Source organism: Solanum stenotomum, chromosome 4 (genome assembly GCF_019186545.1).
Source record: "Solanum stenotomum isolate F172 chromosome 4, ASM1918654v1, whole genome shotgun sequence".
NCBI lineage: Eukaryota > Viridiplantae > Streptophyta > Magnoliopsida > Solanales > Solanaceae > Solanum > Solanum stenotomum.
In genome coordinates, this window is record NC_064285.1 from 58693819 (window position 1) to 58715603 (window position 21785).

Consider the following 21785-nt stretch of genomic DNA (forward strand, 5'->3'; position numbering starts at 1 on the left):
GATGGTTCAGTGAACAAGCATAAAGCAAGACTTGTAGTTAAGGGGTATGCTCAAATTTTTGGTGTGGATTATTTTGATACATTTGCACCAGTAGCTAGGCTTGACACTATCAAGTTACTTCTTGCTCTTGCTGCACAATTGGGTTGGAAAGTGTATCAGATGGATGTCAAATCAGCATTCCTTAATGGCTTTCTTCAGGAAGAAATTTATGTTGAGCAACCTGAAGGCTTTGTGGAGAAAGGAAAGGAGGACAAAGTTTATAGGCAAAGAAAGGCACTTTATGGACTTAAACAGGCAACAAGGGCCTGGTATGGTCGAATAGATGGCCATTTACTTGGCTTAGGCTTTGAAAAGAGTCTATCAAAATCTACTCTTTATGTTAAACATCATAGCACTGATATTCTTGTTGTGTCTATTTATGTGGATGATGTACTAGTTACAAGAAGCAATACAAGGCATATCGAGGATTTCAAGCAAGAAATGATGCAAGCCTTCGAGATGACTGATCTTGGTCTAATGTCTTATTTTCTTGGTATGGAAATCAAGCAGGAACAGGATGAAGTTTTAATTTGCCAGAAGAATATGCTAAGGAAATTCTCAAGAAGTTCAACGTGGCAGATTTCAAGGAGATCAGTACTCCTATGAACCAAAAAGAGAAACTAAGCAAGAATGATGGAGCAGAGAAAGTGGAGGAAACATACTTCAGAGGCTTAGTCGGTTGTTTGATGTATCTCACAGCTACAAGACCCGATATTTTGTATGTTGTAAGCATTCTATCGAGGTTCATGCATTGTGCTAGTGAAGTGCATCTAAAAGCAGCAAAACGAGCTGTCAGATACATCAAAGGTACCATCAATTATGGTGTCAAGTTTCAGAAAAAATTAGATCTGAAACTACTTGGGTATTCTGGTAGTGATTGGGTTGGATCCACAGATGACATGAAGAGCACATCTGGATATTGTTTCAGTCTTGGCTCAGGAATGTTTTCGTGGTGCTCAAAGAAGCAGGACATTGTGGCTCAATCCACTGCAGAGGCAGAATTTGTGGCTGCAACAGCAGCAGTGAATCAAGCATTGTGGTTGAGGAAAATTTTTGGTGATCTGCACATGAATCAGACAAAGGGAACTGAAGTATTTGTGGACAACCAATCTGCGATAGCAATTTCTCATAATTCTGTATTTCATGGGAAAACAAAACACTTCAACATCGAGCTTTTCTTCTTGAGGGAAGTGCAAAATAATGGTGACGTGATTCTGCTCTATTGCAAAACTGAAGAGCAGCTGGCTGATATCTTCACCAAACCATTATCAGGCAATAAATTTCAACTTCTCAGGCAAAAACTTGGAGTTTGCAGCTCTAAAAGCAAGGAGGAGTGTTAGAAATATGCATAAGAACTGCAACAGTCCAAGTTCTCTGTATTGTAGGGTAGTTAGGGTAGTTATTTACTATTTAACAGTTAACTAGTTTCTATCTTATCCTTAGTTTTTTAATCTTATCCTTAGGAGTTGGTTTACTCGTAAACTCTATAAATATCTGTTTTATAATGAAGTTAGTAGTTTTGCTTTCATAAATTTTTTCTTTGTTGGTTTATCAAACTAATGTTCCTACTTGTTCAATAACAAAATAAAATCAGATTGTTATGTTTTCCTTCTCTGAAAGCTAACAATATTGCATTTATGCACTCGTCCATACTCCATCCATTATGTATTCAGTTATTTCATCTTAACTACTTATCATCTGCATCTCCCTAATCCAAACCATAATAGGAACTTCTAAAACTCTATTGATTTCCAGTCATGCTTCCCCAGCACATTTCATACTTATAGTTAATAGTCAAATAAAAAAAAGAAAAAGTTATCAAGCAGTATAGATTAGTAGGTTTCCAGAGAATAAATATGTTAAAATCACTCACCAATGGACTTTTATTTCGAAGACAGGAAACCAAAAAAGGCCACACTTTATTGGCTGCAGGGAGCAGTCTGTTCTCGGTAGTTTCATCAACATCAACATCTAAAGCGTCCTTAAGACTATTAAATGAACACATATGAGCCACATGTTCAATTGCCTCTTTGATTTCCTTCTCATGCTTGTAAGCATCCTCCACTTTGGCTACTGTCAAAAATACATCCTAAACACATTGGAACAAAATGAATCAAAGGAAACTTCTATAACAATATTTCAGTAACTAAATAAACAGTTGTTCCTCAAGTAAGAAAAAAAGAGGCAGTTGTTCCTTCAAGGAATTACGATATATGCAGAGCATTCAATAAAATATGAGAGTGGATAGATGAGAAAACCATGGCAAATTGAGAGAGAAGTGTATAATGAATCCTCAGACCGCAACTTAGACCTTCTGTCAGAAGAGTCAATAAAATATCTATAAGAAACAAGACTGACCAACTAAGACGAATTATAGTAGGAGAAAAGGAAAGTGGTGTAAGAGGGACTGGGCAGTAAAGTAATCTTATCGCGAATAGGCATGATCTTATTTTTACTGAGCAGGAATGGGATTGAGGTTTGGGATTTCCTAAGGCCCATGCAGTCCTAACTGCAGATGAAAGTGAATATATCTGGAAGAAATGGATAATATGTTTTTGCATTAGGATAGAAGGTTCAGCATTATAAAGAACTTATCTAGTATTGTAACCTTTTCGTTGTGAAGTTTCTTAATTGCGACACGGAGAGTAAAGATCAAAACATACATCAACTACATCAAGTGCTACCAAGGATGCTGCTTGATTCGCTGAAGCAAGTAATGGAGTTGCAGCTGTTAAACATGAACCTGCAATAGATCCAACCGTTTGTCTAAACCTTCTAAAGTCATTCATTTTGAACAGCATAGTCTCCCACTCTATTTGCATATGAACATCATTAGTGTAGATCTGCATCCCTATTAAAAGAAGAATACCAACATCAGATGCCCATGGCAGTCACTTGGGTTAATAGGCACATGAACTCCAAATAAGGCAGACAACCCCAAAGTTTCAATATTATGTACGGAGTGTTCTTCAAACATGATTCAACACCAAAGAAAAAATGATACTCAAGAATAAGATATCACCATAATTCAGGTCAGCATCATGGAGTCAAACAGAAATTACTAATATTATTATGTTTCTGTCATTGCTTGCAATTGGTAATCTCAAAATTTTATTCAGATAAATGCAGCTGTTTAAGCACTCCATAATAAGCTTTATCGTAAAATCTCCTTCTGGATGCAATGGATAAAAGAAAACTTTTGCTATGCTCCTATCTCAGTATACTTTTGTGAGAGCAGAATACTTTCAGTATAATCTTTTTGTCAAAGATCCCCTTGTTGTCAGTAAAGTGCCTTCTCTGCATGTTTTACTGAGCCACAAAGAGAGCTGTTCTGGTCAGACAAGCACAACTAGACATCCAGCACACTGAAAAGTTAAGTGGCCAGATTGATAATTGGAATGGACAGGATAAAATCATGTCGGCTAATAAAAAATACCCTTACATGGGAAAACACTGTATCAGATAGAGATTGCAGTAAATTTTGAGCACTGCAGCCACAAAAAGCAAGATATTGTCTTATGTTGTATTGTCCTAAAACTATTTCATGCAAGCAGCAAATAATATTTATGTTTTATTGGCTAATCAACAACTATAGGTGAAGCAAAATTAATATCTATTTTTTATGGTCACACCGATCCTCATATGAAATTTAATTTTATTCACAATAACATATTTCCTTATCAATCCATGTGAACTTTCTTTGAATATGCAATTGTTGTTGCAAATGCCTTCTCACCTCTAAAAAAACACAATAGAGAACTAATACATCATCATACATTTAAACCAGTTAAACAATGATCTAATTATACACACAAAACCAGTTAAGTAACTACTAAACCCAATAATAACATTGACTTACAAGATATGAGTTATAGCTCATTAGCCTTACAACAATTAAGTTTAGCAATTAAGGTCTTTCATAATTTTACTAACAGGAATCAGGTTAAAGGTCAATTTTGGTAGCCTTAATAAAAATGGCAGAATAATAGACGTGGTTGGTTGAACAATTCCAAATCCAATACTATCACAAGTTGATCCATCAGCTACAGTAATTGGAGAGGGTTCTTTGTGTGATCAAAAGTTAGAAAAAATATTAGGATTACTTGTCAGTGACATAATCCAACACTGGAGTACAAGTTCAGTGACGTAACACATGAAACGGCGGTGGAAGTGAAGATCGATACACAAGTCATAGTGTCATACCCAACAGAGGAAGTTTCAAGTATCTCGAGTCTATAACCAAGGAAATGAGGAGATTGATGATGAAGTCGCACATCACATTGGAGCAAGGTGCGTGAAATGGAGGTTGGTATCCAAGGTACTGTGATAAGAATGTGTCACCAAGGCTTAAAGGTAAGTTCTACACAGTGGTGGTTATACCTACTTTGTTGTATGGAGCAAAATATTGACCAATCAAGAACGTACACGTTTAGAAGATGAAGGTAGCTAAGATGAGGATGCTCAAATGGATGTGCAGGCATACTAGGAGAAATAGGATCAGGAACGAAGTTATACAAGATAAGGTGGGAGTGGCCTTCATGGAGGACAAGATAAGAGAAGCGAGGCTGAAATGATTTGAGCGTGTGAAGAAGAGTGTCATGGATGCACCTGTAAGGAGGTGTTTGAGGCTGGTTGTAGCAGATTTTAGGAGAGATAGAGGCAGTGTTATCAAAGGCGTGCTTTAAGCGCGCTTAATCCCTGAAGCGAGGCTCAAAACATGTTGAGCGCTTCGCCCCGCTTTATGTGTGCTTTAGTATCGTCATCAAGGTTCTAAGGCAAATTTTTCCTTGCCAATAAGCCTCTTATGAAGAAGTGACACTAAACAATTGATATTTCACTTTATCATAAAAAAAATTCAATTTCTTTGGTCATAAATGTGTCATTCATGTTTATAATTATTAGTCTTGGACTAAACATATATATTTGTATTTTTTTCTCCCTTTGCGCCTTTTTTCATTAAAGCCCACACTTTATTTGCGCTTAAAGCCCCCGTGGACCTTGGAGCTTTTTTGCGCTTTTCACCTTTGATAACACTGGATAGAGGTAGGCCGAAAAAGAACTGAGTGGAGGTAATTAGAGTGGACATGGCACATCTTCAACTTACTAATGACATGACCCTAAATAAGAAGGTATGGAGCTCCAAGATTAGGGTAAAAAGTAGTAGATAGCCAAGTGTTGTAGTACTTCTGTCAGGGAGAGGCAGGGAGTAGTCAACTGTTTTCCCATCTTCTCCCTCCGTATTTAGTAGTATTAGTTAGTATTTGNTAAGCCTCTTATGAAGAAGTGACACTAAACAATTAATATTTCACTTTATCATAAAAAAAATTCAATTTCTTTGGTCATAAATGTGTCATTCATGTTTATAATTATTAGTCTTGGACTAAACATATATATTTGTATTTTTTTCTCCCTTTGCGCCTTTTTTCATTAAAGCCCACACTTTATTTGCGCTTAAAGCGCCCATGGACCTTAGAGCTTTTTTGCGCTTTTCGCCTTTGATAACACTGGATAGAGGTAGGCCGAAAAAGACCTGAGTGGAGGTAATTAGAGTGGACATGGCACATCTTCAACTTACTAATGACATGACCCTAAATAAGAAGGTATGGAGCTCCAAGATTAGGGTAAAAAGTAGTAGATAGCCAAGTGTTGTAGTACTTCTGTCAGGGAGAGGCAGGGAGTAGTCAACTGTTTTCCCATCTTCTCCCTCCGTATTTAGTAGTATTAGTTAGTATTTGTGTAGTATCCTATTCTTCAATTTTTACAACTATATGTTGCTTCATTTGCTTTGTTTATCTTGTTAGTTTGTTGTCATTATTTTCCTTCAATCCTGTTTTGTTTGCACTTCCTTTGAGTCAAGGGTCTACCGAAAACAGCTTCTCTACCCCACAGAGTTGTCATTATTTTCCTTTCAATCCTATTTTGTTTACACTTCCTTTGAGTCGAGGGTCTACCGAAAACAGATTCTCTACCCCACAGATAAGGGTGCGTACATTCTACCCTCCCAGACCACTTGAGAGATTACACTTGGTATGTGGTTGTTGTTGTTGTGTGTGTGTGTGTGTATATATTATCCAATTGTAACATGATTCCATGGGTACATACCAGATTCTGACGACCCCTTGCCAACACTTTCATCACTATATGAACCTGAATCATCAAAAAACTTTTCTTTCCTCTTCTCCAGGTTCAGCTTTCTAGATTTCACATTCTCACAATATGACTTTGTTTGATCCAGCAAAGCATTAGCCTCCTGCTTTGATGCCTTAACTATTTCTGCCATTGCCTGAAGAATAGAGGAAGATTATAACCAGACAACTGAATAAAGGAGAGCACCACATCTAATTATCAGAATTTCAAGAAATCTAATAGACTAATACTAGCACAACTCGCAACAAATTGGCACTAAAGCATCAGAGTAATGTAATTTCAAAAGGTCTGATGCAGAGACTCATGAACTAAGTGAGCTTCCTTTCCAGGCAAGACAAAAGGAAATGGACTTTTTAATTTTAAGACACTGAATATGACTAAAGAAGACTGACTGCTATCCTTCCGCTATATCTATCAACAGCAAGTGCTTATCAAATTAGAGTACAGCAAGCAAATATAAGAATGACCTTCAAGAAGGGAATGGTCAAATCAGGATGTTGATGCCTTCCAAGAATTTCAAGCTCCATGGAAACAGCACGCATCTGCACAAATCACAATGTCATTTGTGAAGATATTGCATCTTAAACTAAAAAATAAACATGCATCCGACCATGTCCATATATGCAGACACAATAAAACATACAATGAGAACTACAACAACAATTATGCCTCGTTTCAGAACTAGTTAAGTTTGGAGACATAACAAAACAGAACGAGTTAGGAAAAATGGGTCATTTGTTGATTCCAATTTTCAAGATATCATTGTTGAGACATACTGGCTCTTCCAATAAAGGCAATATACTGTGACCCACTCCTATGTACGAAAGCATGGCAGCTAGTACATTTGGTACATCCGGGTTAAGCTCCAGAGAGCGCAGCTGCCTGCATATTGAATCAATTATATAGTCTGAATTTTCTATAACCAAGTGTCCAACCTGCAAGAAGATACATAATTAGTGGATAACCTTCAGAAGACACAAAAAGTAAGAAATCCATGGCTTCTGCTTACTGTTGGATAGTCATGCATTGTGGTGATAATGTGTAACACAGCATCAGATGCACTTCTAATTTGGAAGTGAGAGCAAATAAGATTGTGAAGCAACATATAAAGAGATGAATGAAGAAATCCTGATGAAGAAAAATCTCTCCCAACGCACATAGAAAAGATGCCAATGCCATCAATAATAACCTGTTTGACAATAGCAAAACAAATATCAATATGATATCCAGCCACTAGCAAAGATGATGATAAGATAAATAACACATGAAACCACAATCATAACAAGAGATGGAAAAGATGAATTTCCTGGTGCAACATCACATTGTCATTAAAGAAGTGTGAGCTAATGTTTGCATCCTCACAATCATATTGTTGTAAAGCAGATGTATGCTCAACGGGCAGATTCCATATTTCAGGGGATAGGTATTCATGTAATATACTGCCAATGCAGTCAACTAAATGACTCCTTTCTCCGTTAACTTGGCAAATCTTCCAAACAGATCCCTTTGTTGTAGATTGTTCAATTTTCTGATGTTGACTTGCATCTTCTTGATATTTCTTATTTTCTTGTGGTTCCATTACATATGCTCTAAACATTCTGTTAAAGTCATCAAGTGCTTGATCTGACAAACCAAATATCAACTCATTCAGGATACACACAGCTGTACTGGCCTGACGTACTAATTGTCCTGAAGTAATCCTGCTGTACCAAGATTGCCAACTTTCTTCACTGTATTCCTTCATCCGTATTTCAGAAACCAATTTCCGCAGGTTCTCCAATGGCAAGTCAATGATGACAGAGAGAGGTCCTTCACTTCGAGGGTCTAGTCAAAAGCAACGCAACCGATAAAGTTACAAGTTTAGGTCGGGAAGGAAGTCACTATTTTGTAAAAGTTAAGAAAGGAAAAACAACCTGCAAATAAAGATAAACCTACAAGTCGAAGGATCCCAGCTACAGAATGGTACAGCTTCTGGCTGCCAACATAAACAAACCAAGGCGGCAAGCGCGGCAGCTGATGCTCATTCTTTATACTTTCCATGGTATGTACTCTTCTATTTTGATTCTTTCTACTTCCCAGATTGTCAGAGTCAGCAGCTCTAACAGCTCTTATCTCTGCTATGGCATGCATGAACCCTGATGAGGAACGCTTTGCTGCAACATTCTTCTCAAGGGGACCAGCAAAAACTGAATTTTGACTCAGACAGAGGGCTAAAACATCCAAGAATTGAGCAGTTCTCACCTACACATTCCACTGAAAGGCATTACACTTAACATCCAATCAAAAGAACTAATGACTAGCACTAATGTTAGAAAGGAAAGTATCGCAGTGACATCAACATGATAAAGCACACAGGTTAGAAAGGTAAATATTGCAGTGACAGTACCCTGATAAAGTACACAAAGAACACAGTATTGAAGCAGTTATGACTATCATGAAGTTCTGGGTCTCAAGAGATGTTTATAGATATGAAACAGCATTATCTCAAAGAACCATGAAAAAGCTGCCTCAATATGAAAGAATACGCAGGAGTGTAAGGACTGAGACGACTTCCCCTGGCATCGTTGTACTGAGGCAAAGATATTAAGTGGTTCTAGATGACCTCATAATCAAAAAATCTAACAGTCAAAAGAAGATGGTAGAAGTAGGTGACCATTTTCATGAGAGAGGGACGAGCAAGTGACAAATTGGGAAAAAAATATAGGCAGGCCTTCGAAGCACCAGACAGATAGACAAATGGGCAATCTGATGGATAGATTACGGTTTCGTCAATATCCGCAAGCTATCACAGGCGGGGGAGGGGTACCAGGCAGGACATAGATAGCAGCAAAGGATCCGATTTGGCATCAGCGGCTTCGTGCCACACTGGAGTAATCCAATATGTGGTTACGCAACTGAATGAACATATGAAATAAAGGCAGGCAGTATGAAATGTAGCGAACTCTATGATACGGGGATAACCAATCAGACACATTCGAGTACGCAAATGAGGGCTTATGAAGCGCAAGGAAGCATGAGGAACTGATGAATGGAAGTAAAAACATTCCACATATAAAGACAAGAACTAGGTGATGTGCCATAATACTGTGATATATATATTTCTCTTTTCTTTTCTCTTAGATGAGTGAAGAAGCAGTTTTAATGGAACGGAAGATTAAAGGGGAAAGAGGACAAGTGCTGCTCTTAATAAACTAAAAAACAGAAAAGTAGAGGTAAAAAGTGCTTGCTTGTCATCTAAATATATTGGTGTGATGTACCTGGCAAACAAAAGCCATTTGACGCCCTAGGTCAAAGAAACTACTGCAGTGCTAGATCCTAATATGAATTTACGTGTTCAAAAGAAATAAAAAATATCTTCCTCATTTTTCCTATGAATAACCCAACCCAAGCAAATCGTGAAAACAGACCTAAAAGCTGCCCCTACTTCCTTCGCGTGAAATGCTTTTGTGGCAATTTTCAGACTACAAATCAGTGAACCTTCTAATCAACAGATCATCCGTGAGACAACCAGAAAACCTATTTCCTATTTCCTGTCGAATAAGTTAACTGACCAAGATAGATCTGTGAAATTAAATAAAATTCCAAAAATCGTGTCTAACATAATCCCATTCAGTTATATTGTAGGCTTATCTGCTCTGTGTCACCCTTAGATGTATAGAATCTAATTCAAAGGGAATCCTCCCCAACCAATACTTCTTGTTTTTATTAGGAAGTTATCATAGTAAAACTACTTGACTAGTATGAATCCCACCTGTACTTCTGATGAAAGAGAGAGCCATAAATTAGAATGAGCTTGAAAAGGTTAAGAATCACAATGTTATCTGACTCTTGGTAGCAAATGTTTTTTTATAATTGGGGTGTAAGGGCCTAGATTGTGCGCATCTTGACTAATTCCACGGAATACTTGTCATCTCCCACCACCAGTAACATGTACTAGGTAACTCTGTCCACCAAGACTAGGACCTCAAAATTATTTTCTACACATTTTTTGTCCAATATGATGTACCAGATAAGTGCTTTGTTACCATATCTGCCACTGCTTTTTTTTAAGCTTGTGGATTAGATGACATTGCTCTCATAAATTGAAGATATAGGTTTTTTTTGTCATAATAGGTAATTAGGCAGAACTCCATCTTGTTTGTATATAGGGTATTGTTTTAATTTGTCTACATAAGTATTTTGACCTGAATGCAGGATGATGCAAGAAAAGAAAAAAACTCTGACAACAAATGCTGGTAAGTCAGAGCAGCTCCACAGAAGTTCACTGACAAGTGAGAAAGCAGGAGAGTAGTAGATCATGCCATACATCCACTCAGCCCCCTCCCCTCCAAGCAAAAGAGAACCCATAAAGAAAAGGACAATGACCCTCAAGCAAAGAATTGATAGCTCAGCATCATGACAAAAGATTCTAACTTTAAAGGATAGAAACAAAGAAAACACTAGGCCTGTTGCACCTACAGGTGACTGAAGAAGATAGTCTGCCACGAGTAGTGGCCCTGAAAAATAGATCAGTACTAGCAATTTCTGGGTATGTGCAATTGCATGTAATTCATCAGTTCCAAGGACCACCTTTGGAAGCTTTTCAACAAGCCTGTGAAGAAGATGTAAAATCCATTAAATCAAGTGCATAAGCCGCTACCAACTACATATGTTTCAACAGAGAAAAATTAGGACTATAAAGACCTGTTAAAAATCTCTTCAACATCATGTTTTATGTGAAGCTTCCCATGTGATGAGAGCAAATGTCCAAAGAACAACTGTGAAGCTGAGGACACCTCCTCGGAGTCATCACATGCCAAAACACATAGACTTTCCTGCCATTTTCAAGAGCCAAGAATACATTCAGAATAAATTATTAGGTTACTGAAAAATAAGAAATACTCCTACAAAATCATGTACTTCAAAGAAGCTTCCAGACTGCTAATAAAAGACCCAATGGCACCAGAATGTCAAACCAAAGAAATGCAATACAAGAGTCTCAATGCATTCCACCTTGCATATTTATAATTGTACCAATTCATCAAAAATCATGGCATCGCAAGCTAGCAAGTATTACTAAACAAAGATTTAGAAGGAACGGATATTTATCAGAAACTAAATTAAGTGCCAATTAAAGTATCTAACACTGTCAATGACTAAGGTAAGGAAACATTTTTGTTGCGATAGTGATTTATGTACCATTTTGACAGACTGTAGCAGGCTAGCAGCAATCAAAATCTAGTGCATCAAGTTCCATGAGAGGAAAGCACAAGAAGAAACTGGTATATCAAAATAGGTTATGTAAGTGGCTCAGACAATCATACAGTTCACGTCTGTTAGAATATCATGTTTTAATGTTAGAATTGTTTTGTTAAGTTGGTCAACTTAGATATTGTCCCACAAGGTAAGAATATGAGTAGTTCACACCTATGAATAAGTATGAATTGTAGTTGATTCCAATCAAGTCACTAATACATATCTTCTTCTCTCATGTTTGTGATATGGTGTCAAAGCTTCTCCCATCATGGTAGAGATCAACTTCCACATATCAAAGGTTAGCCCTATGCCGCCCACCTGAACAAAGTGTTTCACTTTTCATAATATACTATTCTAGCATCACACCAGAGATCACCCGGTAGTATCGCTCCTATTCTAGTAACCGTTCCAACAGCACCATGCCCGTCTATGATGATCATTCCTAGGGTACCAATTACCATACCTCTTTCCCGGCAATCCTTCCTGTGGTACTAAGATTATTTTTGGTAACTTCTCATTTGGCACCATGCCTCTTTTCCAATGACCACTCTAGCATCAAACGCTGTCTGGCCAATATTCCAACCACTTCTCCAGCACTATATCTGACAAGATTCCAGTGACTTCCAGCAAGGTTTCCCATAGCTGTTCCAGCAACAATAGTCAAGCAATTTTTCCATACATCCACTAATCTAAAAATTGTTTACTTTTCTGCATTTTCAAGCTAAGTAAAGTCAAGTGGTTTTCGTTTCCCGTTGATTTTGATGAGGTGAGTTAGAAATTACTAAGTTGTTAGGTTTGATATTGTCCTACAATGGATAAATCTCATATGGTGTAACACATGTCTTAAATTCAATATTACCTATGCCATAAATACATCTCTTACTCGTGCCCCCAGATTTTGGTCTAGTGGTAAGAGCGCAGTGTGTGATGTGTGGGTTAGGCACACGTCACAAGTTCAAACCCTACAGCAAACAAGAGCATGGTATTTAAGTGGAGAAGGGCAAAGGGTGCCCATTATCCACTGAGTCTCAAATTGTGCATCATTTGTCCTCGGAGATTCCCAATTATTAAAAAAAATACATATTTTTGTCTTCCATGTCTTACAATGTCGATCTTTGTGAATCAATTTGGCTGTGAGCTAGAAGCATATGCACAAGCCAACACGACTTGGGAAGAATTTTTCAGGATATTGCAATGGATTATGTATGTTTGACATCTCAGGGAATAGTACTGTGAAATTCCACTTCTAAGGGCACTACAACAGAAAGAGCCAATTTAAACTACTACAAAAGACCAAAGTGCTAATAGAATTGGTCCACAACACCAGCTAAACAGGTCTTTAATTTATTTTCCCTTTTTAAGTCAGGTGAAGTCTGAAATGATAGCAACAGCTTTCTCCATACTAATAGACATAATATGACATGAGTGCATACTACTTCTCACAAGAATAAAATATGATTTGCATATAAGAAGGAACTTTGTTTCACAATTAATAATCCCATCCACCGAGTTTAGAAGGTTGTGATTGGTCCAAAGGGCGGGTCACCGACGGATTTCTTGGTTATCAAAAAAGAAAAAAAAAATTAATAATCCCATCCAACAAAATCAGCTAGAGCAACTGCAATCTAAGACCAACTTTAAAATAAGCAAAAGTTAACTGATGAAAACTGCAAAATATAGTCTGTAGGCACAACAACTTCAACTCCCTCAATTCCAAAATAAACCGTCTTACTTCCCTTTTTTATTCTGTTTGAAACTCCTCTCAAGAGGGGATTTTACCCTTTACTACTTGAAAGCCAATTGGTCCTGTGTCTATTCTTATTAATCTTTAACTTATCAAAAGGTAATCTCTCTACCTACTTTGACCCATTATGATTTAAACTACAATTCAAATCAGTGCTACTCTGAAAGTTCAAGCAGACAGAAAGAGTATCTCAGAGCCTGAGACAATTCAAATCAAAAGAAGAATAAGGAGAAATTGAAAACTTGACATGAAAGAGAAATCCATCTTGGGCTGGTATCCATCATAAAATCCACATTGATACATTAATTATTGGATACCCAAATATGATAAGGGTATAAGTTCCAGTTTGGAACTCACCAAAAGCATCAATCTGCTTCCATTCAACACACAACTGGTTTTTGATAAGAGTCCCTGTATTGCCGCCAAGAGTCCTTGTCTCACTTTTCTGCTTGGATGCAAGCAAAGCTGTGAACACGATATTCAAATTTTAGTTTACATTGTTTCTCAAAAAAATATATAAGGGAATTATAAATTTAAACTGACTTGATATAAAATCTTCTAAATTCAAGTGCCACTGAGAAACCTTTTATAACCTACCTGGGGATAAGTTGCACATAACAGCTTATCAACATGGGACGAGGTATCAACAATCCAGTCTTTTGTACGAATTACACGCAAAGATCCGGTAGGGTTTCTAGGACTAGCGCATTCCCCCTCTGTGGAGCTAAGTACAATGGTGCCAACCTCACTCAAATTTTGGTCATGCATAGTAGAGGGCAACTGACGAAGTGCCTCCAGAAATGACACTGAAGATTTCTCTTTCTTGACGTCATCAAGGAGCATACCAAGAAAAGGCAAGTTCAAATTGTCTTCGAGAACTATCATAAGAAATTCAGCCAAGCTTCTAATTGCTTGGTCCAAAGCTTCGGCACTCCCAGCAGCCCCACTAATGAACGTTTTTGAAATATGCATAACTTTGCCAATTTGACTAACAACTCCAGGCAAAAAGAAAGCTAAAGCATCTGCAGTCCCAACCTGCCAAACATCAATATAGAATTGTAAAGATGTAACTTATATGAACCTGAACAGCAATGCTACCTAAGATTGACCGCTAGAATAACAAACTGGAAGTAGTAAAAATAACAAACCTCTGACAAGAGTCTAGGCATAAACATATATATTTTGACAAAGAACTCGTGGAGATGTATCATTGTATCACATGGATAAAAGATACCTTGGTAAACAATGAACTTAACTTCATAAATTTTCATGTATTCTACTTTCTTTGACCATGTCTGACTCATTTTATGGGCAAATTTCTAGCATTAATTGGAGTAAGGAAATTAAATCTGTATCAAAGACACGGCCTCACAGGAGTAAAGTCATCGAACCTATGAAGGAATAACTGAGAACTCCGGAAGCCAATAACAATAGAGCCCGCAAGGGAGGAAAAGCAGCCAGAAAGGAGAGAAGAGGAACCTTAGCAACAAGTACTCTCAGAGTGGAAAAGGCTTCTATCCGAAGGCTTGCACTGCCTTGTTGCCCTCGTGCTGCCTCAACATCTGCTACCTGTGAATGCCACGAACAATCTCAAAAGTAAAATTAGAACAATACTATGAAGAATGTAAGGAAATATGTCTGCCTCGAAGAGACTGGAGAATAAAAACATATCGTACGTCCACGGAGGGACGACCGGATAACAAAATATATACCTTCAGCAGAAGTGATAGCCAATGTCCAACAGCAACAGAAGCAGTTTCAGACTGTAGAAATGCAACTAAACACTCTTCTTCCTTGAATTTAAGTTTTGAAACAGGTGGAGAGTGCAAACTTTTTCTTTCCAGAAGCAAAGGCCAACTGCTTATTTGTTTGCATGGGCAGGACTCACTGGAACAGCAATGCAGATTAAGCAACAGTGCTTTGAAACACCTTATCACTCCTTCACGGAACTCTTCTGAAGCCTCCATAGGAGAAAGCAACGCCCCGCGAGTCAATTTCTTTGTTAATACAATGAACTGCATAAGCAAACCATGGATTCTTGAGAATAGTCCCTATCAAACATCAACTAAAAATTCCAGTGAAAGGCTTACTAAACGACTTTCCAAGAAGAATATTCAACTATAACATAATAGCACACACCACCAACACACACACACAGTGTATGGACTATTTGACCCTCAACAATAATTTCCAGACCTACTTGAACAGTGAATGGACTGTATTTCTGGGAAGGTTAACAAAACTAAAAAGGCCAAGTGATTGTACAACTGTTAGTTTAAAATCTTGCCTGAACGACAATATTAGCCTTACAAACATGCAGAAGCTTATAACTTCAAATGATATTTGTTACTGCTGTTCACTAATGAAACATCCAATAGGTAAGCATGCTCAAGTTCTAGAAGACATATTTTCCAATCTTATCAGTTCCGCTAGAGTGTTTGTTCATTCACACACTTCCTAAGTTTCACTCGGAATTGTGAAAGTATAGAGTCCATTCACTATTCCAGTGTCAATTATTCCTACTTAGCGAAACTTCTTTCTAAAGGATTATGGTTACCGTGTCATGTATTTTTGTAGTATCACATGTAAGAAAGTAAGTAACCAGTGGACAAACGTGAGTGTGGGGCCTCAGGTAACACTAGGGGATCTATATGATCCAAGTAGACATCAAGTCCATGCTTCCAAATTTTCTAACCCTTTGGGCATGGATAATGGTATTAGAGAAAGAAGAGATAGCTAAAAGCAGGAGACAGAATACCCCGAGAAACAAACCCCATAAACATAACCGGTGATATTTTTGAATTCTCCACAGGTAGCTATCAAACCCAAGTGTTAAAATATTAAGATAGGATGAGATTGTGAACATCAAAATCTAGTTCGTCTGCTACTGGTATTTGTCGAAAGAAGAAAAGAGGTTATCTGCTATTGGTAATAGGAAAATATGGCTCCAATGAGGATGATTTGATGTCAAAGGAATATTCAGGCTCAAAATTCCTAATTTCTGTCCTTCCTTCTATGTTACTATATATCAAAAACCGAAAGCAAAATAGGGAAAACAAGGAACAACCACATGTATAAAAAGAACGGATCTTGAAAAGGCTTAAATCATACATGAAGTATTTTTTATCAACTACTTGGTCCTTGGCTCAAGCTATGCTTGACTTGTTGAGGATTGTCTTGTTTTAGCATCCCGAGCTCACACTTAGCTTGGTACAAACCTCATATGATATTTTTTGTTCTAATTCCACTAAACAAAGTCAAAAGAGCACAAAAGACATCAAGAAAGGGACGGAATCCCTACAAATTAGTAATTCAGAAAGCCAACTGCAAAACAAAGACAAAGAAATGGACTCTGATATCTTAAAACCCCAAAAAGAGACAGTTATAATTCCTTTGAAAGTACTTCTTGCCCTTTCTCCAGAATACCCACATCAGACAATGAGGAACAACCTTCTGAACCTCTCCCAGTCTCTGTTCTAAAGCCCTATAGCTTCAAGCAATATACTATTTTGAATACAAGCAAAGGTAATACAGTCCAAGCTGCAAATTGGAAGTTGCCGCTTAATGTTCCAGCTTAGAAGAAGAAGAAGGGTATCATCTTCACCCAAAGTGTATAATAAACAAATACAACCAGCTACATGTTATATTATTTTCTATCTTGAATCTAGTAGCAGAAAAATGGGATCTGAGCAGCAGATTAGACAAAAAAATTCATTTCCTCTGAAGCTACAGATAAAACAAAACCAAAAATTTTGCAAATATAGCAGACTTGACTGAGTTTAATTTATATTCTAACTATAGAAACCAATCTCAAGCTTAAGCTGGACTTGTTTTGTTCAGAAACCAAGCTGAATGTTAGTTTTAAGCATTTTTAGCTTGTTTGGAATCTAGCTTAGCTTCCTAGTCATTGACATTTTTATTTAAACTATAAGATATCACAAGGAATACTTCACATGCACAGTGCACTTAAGTCGTAAAGATAGATGCAGCATAAGCGAGGTGCTTTGTCTCACTAACACGGTACTTCGGTTCACACACCAAACCAGTAAGGTGTGTGCTTCATTAGATGTCTAGCTTTTAACATTGCCTCCTGGCTCTTTTACCTATCAAAGGTTCCTTTAACATTGCAGATGACACTCTCTTACCTCTTTTACAGTCGCCCCAATAGTTTTACTTACATCATGGATATGAGATGCTAATATGGATTAAAAAGGGTGGTTCCAAATAGCATCTACTAATATTGCAGAAAATATTGTTCCAGAAGTCTTAACTGCTTATAGCTTCAACCAATTCTAAAATACTTTTATTTATGGGCTATTTGAAAGAGAATTTTGTAATTTCTTTTGTAAAATTCTTTCTAACTCAAGCCCCCAAGGCCTAGCTCAAGTGGCAAAAGGTGGAGGATTTGTGGCTTAGGGAGGATTTGTGGCTTAGGTCGCAGGTTCAAGCCCCACACCATGCAAAGCGAAGACCGGTATTTAAGTGGAGAAGGATAGAGGGGCGGGCCCATTATTCACCGAGTTTAGAAGGCTGTGATTGGTCCAAAGGGCGGGTCACAAACGGATTTCTCGGTTATCAAAAAAAAAAAAAAAAATCTTTCTAACTCAACAAATTAGTTTGACAACTCATAGGTTATTGAGTGCAGAACCAAATAATATGTATAGCTAGCAAAATGACATATTATTAAAGAACCATTATGAGCCCCCAAGGCATAGCTCGAGTGGCAAAAGGTGGAGGATTTGTGACTTAGATCGCAGGTTCAAGCCCCACAACATGAAAAGCGAAGCCTGGTATTTAAGTGGAGAAGGGTAGAGGGGCGGGCCCATTATCCACCGAGTTTAGAAAGTTGTGATTGGTCCAAAGGACAGGAGACGGATTTCTCGGTTATCAAAANAAAAAAAAAAAAAAAAAAAGAACCATTATGAAATAAATATGTTAGTAATAATATTTATAACTAGGACCATCAGAAATTTAGAACAAAAAGACTAGTCAATAAAACCTGAATCAGAAACTTAACTCTGCATGTTTCTTTGATCAGAAATTAAAAATAGTTTTAAAATTGATTGACATTATCTTTTCCACTTGATTTATTTTTTTAACTCATTTTTCATATAATTCTTGGTTTGTATCATCTAAATATTTTTTCTTGAAAAACAAATGCATTTTTATTTATATTCTTAGTCATCTATTTATTTCTTAACACACACTTAAGGCCAAGCTGAGAAACTTCAGGATATAAGAAACTACATTAAGTTTGATATATAATAATCGAAAAAAAAGAAAAGCATGACAAAGCTATTGGCCCAATGCATGTGAGACCACATAACAAGCAACACAATCACGAACAGAAGCTGAGAACTAAGTTCAGTGACTTTAACGGGCACCAAACCACAAAGTATTTAGAGAGAGAGTAAAGGAAATTTATTAACCTAATAGTCTAGCGAAAAACAATTTCCAAATAACTTCCCTGCCAAATTTGGGAAAAAGAAAGGTAGCAAGGTTTTTCTTCAACTAATCTCAACCATTGGTAACTGAAATACGGAATACATCTATTGCATTTAAGAAGAAAGTCTATATACCTGATCCACAGACCCTAAACAGCACTTCTTCAGAAGTTCCTCAAGACAATGAAGAGCACCTTCCATCACAATATCACTCAATGTATTAGGCATCATATATCTTTCATTAGAACCAACATTGGGTGGTGATTTGCTATCAACAGCGGCATCCAGTAGAAGCAGCAAAGGAAACAATGTATAGCTGGAAAAGAAAAACTAGTCACATATCTTCCCATCGAGGAATTAAAAGATAAAAGAATGAAAGAGGGAAATACGTAAGAAATAATCTCAACATAACTAATACAAGCATTACTAATGCACCATGTCTGTCACAGCTTTCCTGAAATCTTTCATATTATCATTGTGATGCGAGTATCACTTAGTAAACAGATGTGTTATGCTGCACAATTAAGCTTTGTTGAACCATGTTATATCATTGTACTATATTTTTAAAAGCTTAGTTAATATATAAAACTGAAATAGCGAAATGTGCTAAATTCTAGAAGTCAAAATGTTATCACTTCTTCATTGTCATTTGACAATGAGAAAAATAAAAGAATAAAAGGACTATTGCAACATATTCTCTGTGAAGGTTTTACAGCAATAAGATAGACCAAAGCAAAATGGAATTGAATATACAGGTACTTTTGATGCATAACTGGTGAAATACAGGTACGAGGAGTCTTAGCTAATTCCCTGCCACACCCAGGGCGTATTCTATGGACAAATAAGTAGTGTGTTAAGACTTAAAGCATTAACTTTGCCCCTAAATGTTGGCGCTTTGCTTTTTTTCTTTCTCTAGACAAGACATGTAATAAAATTGCGCAAAAACAAGTTACTGGAGCTTCAAAAGGAATGAATGATACATGTAAAAACAATAGAACAATCTAAAGAAAAATTAAACAAGTTCCATATCAAAAGTTAGTTAGAAACAACAGGAATTGTTGATATAGCAAGAGTAAAGAGGTAGGAACATACTCGAATAAGGATTGGAGATCATTAGGAGAAGAGCGGCGAAGAAATTGAAGAAGATGAGTGAGGGTTGAGGGATTTTTCTTAGGGTTTTGGTGGAGTTCGAGCAGTTCAATGCAGTAATGTTTGAGTTCAGAAAACATGGCGCTGCTTCCACCATCTTCGTCGCCTCTACGTCCTTCCATTTGAAGACGGAAATAATAACAAGAGAAAGAAGGGAATATTATGAGGTTATATATGAAATTTCTAAAAAAAATGATTTTAATTTATTTGTCCAGCTTTTTTTAGCTTGTTATATATAAATATAAAGTTATCGAAATCGGTCCGTGGAGCCCATATGGCAAGTCTCGCAAATCAAGAAATTTGAAGGGTTGGGACGAGTCAATCATTCATTTAAAAATGTCTTACAATGATCAATCCAACCCAACTCTATGAGAGTCGCGAACCAGCTCTTCTTCTTCTTCATTTTTGTAATTGTATTGTTTTCAACTTCTTATAAACTATATACGTCTTAAAACTTCAATTATTTTAATTCAAATTAAATATAACATTTTTGGCTCATGAGTCGTACCTGGCAAATCTCAAGAGACGAGGGCTTATATGAATCGAACTCAAAAAAGGGCAATTTCAAATATATACAATAAAACAATTAGCTTGCAACAAATATAGCCATATTTTATTTATATAAAGAAAAACCAAAATCTTAGGAAATATATAGTGACTATACAAGATAGCTTATCAAAAGTTATAGAAAGTAATTATTAACTATACAATACAGCTTACTTATACATAAGCTATACACTAACTATACATTATGATGCACTCAAAAAATTTGAACATAGTTTACTTATACATGAAATATACATTGAGTACATGAAGTATACATCGACTATTCAATCTCGATCAACTCAAAATCACCTCCAAACGGTACCAAAATTTAGATATGAAATCATTTCGACATTTTAAATCTTTTGATATATAATCCGTTCGCAACGATTCATATTTGTGGTACGTCAATTTTTTAAAAAAAAAACTAGAAGAAGAAAAACTGAAAGAAGAATCTGATAAAGAAGCTGGAGAAAATTGAAGGAAAGGTATCCTTTAAGTTTTGAATTAGTTATTGGTGACTATATTGACCAACAAAAGGTCAAACATACTTAGATACTAAATTAAGTTAATTATGGACTCAATTAACATTTTCAAAACTTATAATCTTTTTAAAAATACAAAACAATTCCCCCACTAAATAAACAAACTTTCCACTCCCTTCCCCTCTATCAAACGTTCTCTTCACTCTGCTGCAGAAAATTTTCATACTTCCCAAAAATTAAAACTGCTTTGATTGGGACAATCAATTTCTCCGGTAACTTTCAACTTCCGACCGCCGTACTTTGAACTTTCGATTATTCTATTCTAACCATCCAAAGGAACAACAATTTGCAGGTAAAGCTTTATTTGTTTGAAAAAAATTAGGGCTTTTTAGGTTTTTTTTTTTTTTTAATAGCTGTACAATTTGCATATACTCTTCCCTCAAGAGCTGCCCAGGTTTTGTGTGATTCATGTTGAGACAATGAAGCTTTTGCTTGTTTATGCTTTAGGAAGTGGACCAACTGATTGTTCTAGGAAGAGCAAATCGACTAACCCCACCCTATGCTTTAGGACAGTTTTTGACAAGATTTGATTTTTATTTGGTTGGTTATTTTTTGGGGTACTTGGAGAGGATTAGTGGGGTTAGTTGATAATTTAGGTGAGATGGGGAAGAAAAGGGGTTTGCCCAATTGGGTTCCTGATGGGTGGAAGGTGGAGGTTAGAACACTCAAGAAAGGAAAGAAAGTAAAGGTGTCCCTGCTTTATTGTTCATTCCTCTTTTCTTAATCTTACATTTGTTTTTGTTTTTGTTGTGTTTTGCTTTTGGGATGATAAAGATTGATTATTTTTGTTCTATTCATTTATGATCTTCCATTGCAACTATTTTTGGCTTAATCTATACTAATATGATACAAAATCATAATTTTGCTTCCCATAACTATTTACCTGGTTGTGTAACTAAGGGCTACTACTTTGTGTCTTCTCCTTGTTGGATAAATTAG

At 36.6% G+C, this 21785-nt stretch overlaps 1 protein-coding gene across 1 annotated transcript in view; it reads right to left on the bottom strand.

Moving 5' to 3' along the window:
- LOC125861866 (uncharacterized) overlaps nt 1–19902 on the bottom strand; it is a 23852-nt gene extending 3950 nt beyond the window's left edge. The window contains exons 1-16 of the mRNA XM_049541770.1: nt 19702–19902; nt 18745–18925; nt 14878–15180; nt 14645–14734; nt 13763–14200; nt 13523–13630; nt 10870–11000; nt 10645–10777; nt 8100–8427; nt 7492–8010; nt 7196–7374; nt 6963–7121; nt 6654–6728; nt 6142–6322; nt 2703–2890; nt 1913–2128 (exon numbers count right to left, since the gene is read on the bottom strand). Coding sequence (XP_049397727.1) covers nt 1913–2128; nt 2703–2890; nt 6142–6322; nt 6654–6728; nt 6963–7121; nt 7196–7374; nt 7492–8010; nt 8100–8427; nt 10645–10777; nt 10870–11000; nt 13523–13630; nt 13763–14200; nt 14645–14734; nt 14878–15180; nt 18745–18925; nt 19702–19880 — 3408 coding nt within the window. The 5' untranslated portion in view covers nt 19881–19902. The remainder of the gene's footprint in view (nt 1–1912; nt 2129–2702; nt 2891–6141; nt 6323–6653; nt 6729–6962; nt 7122–7195; nt 7375–7491; nt 8011–8099; nt 8428–10644; nt 10778–10869; nt 11001–13522; nt 13631–13762; nt 14201–14644; nt 14735–14877; nt 15181–18744; nt 18926–19701) is intronic.
- Between the last annotated feature and the right edge of the window lie 1883 nt (nt 19903–21785).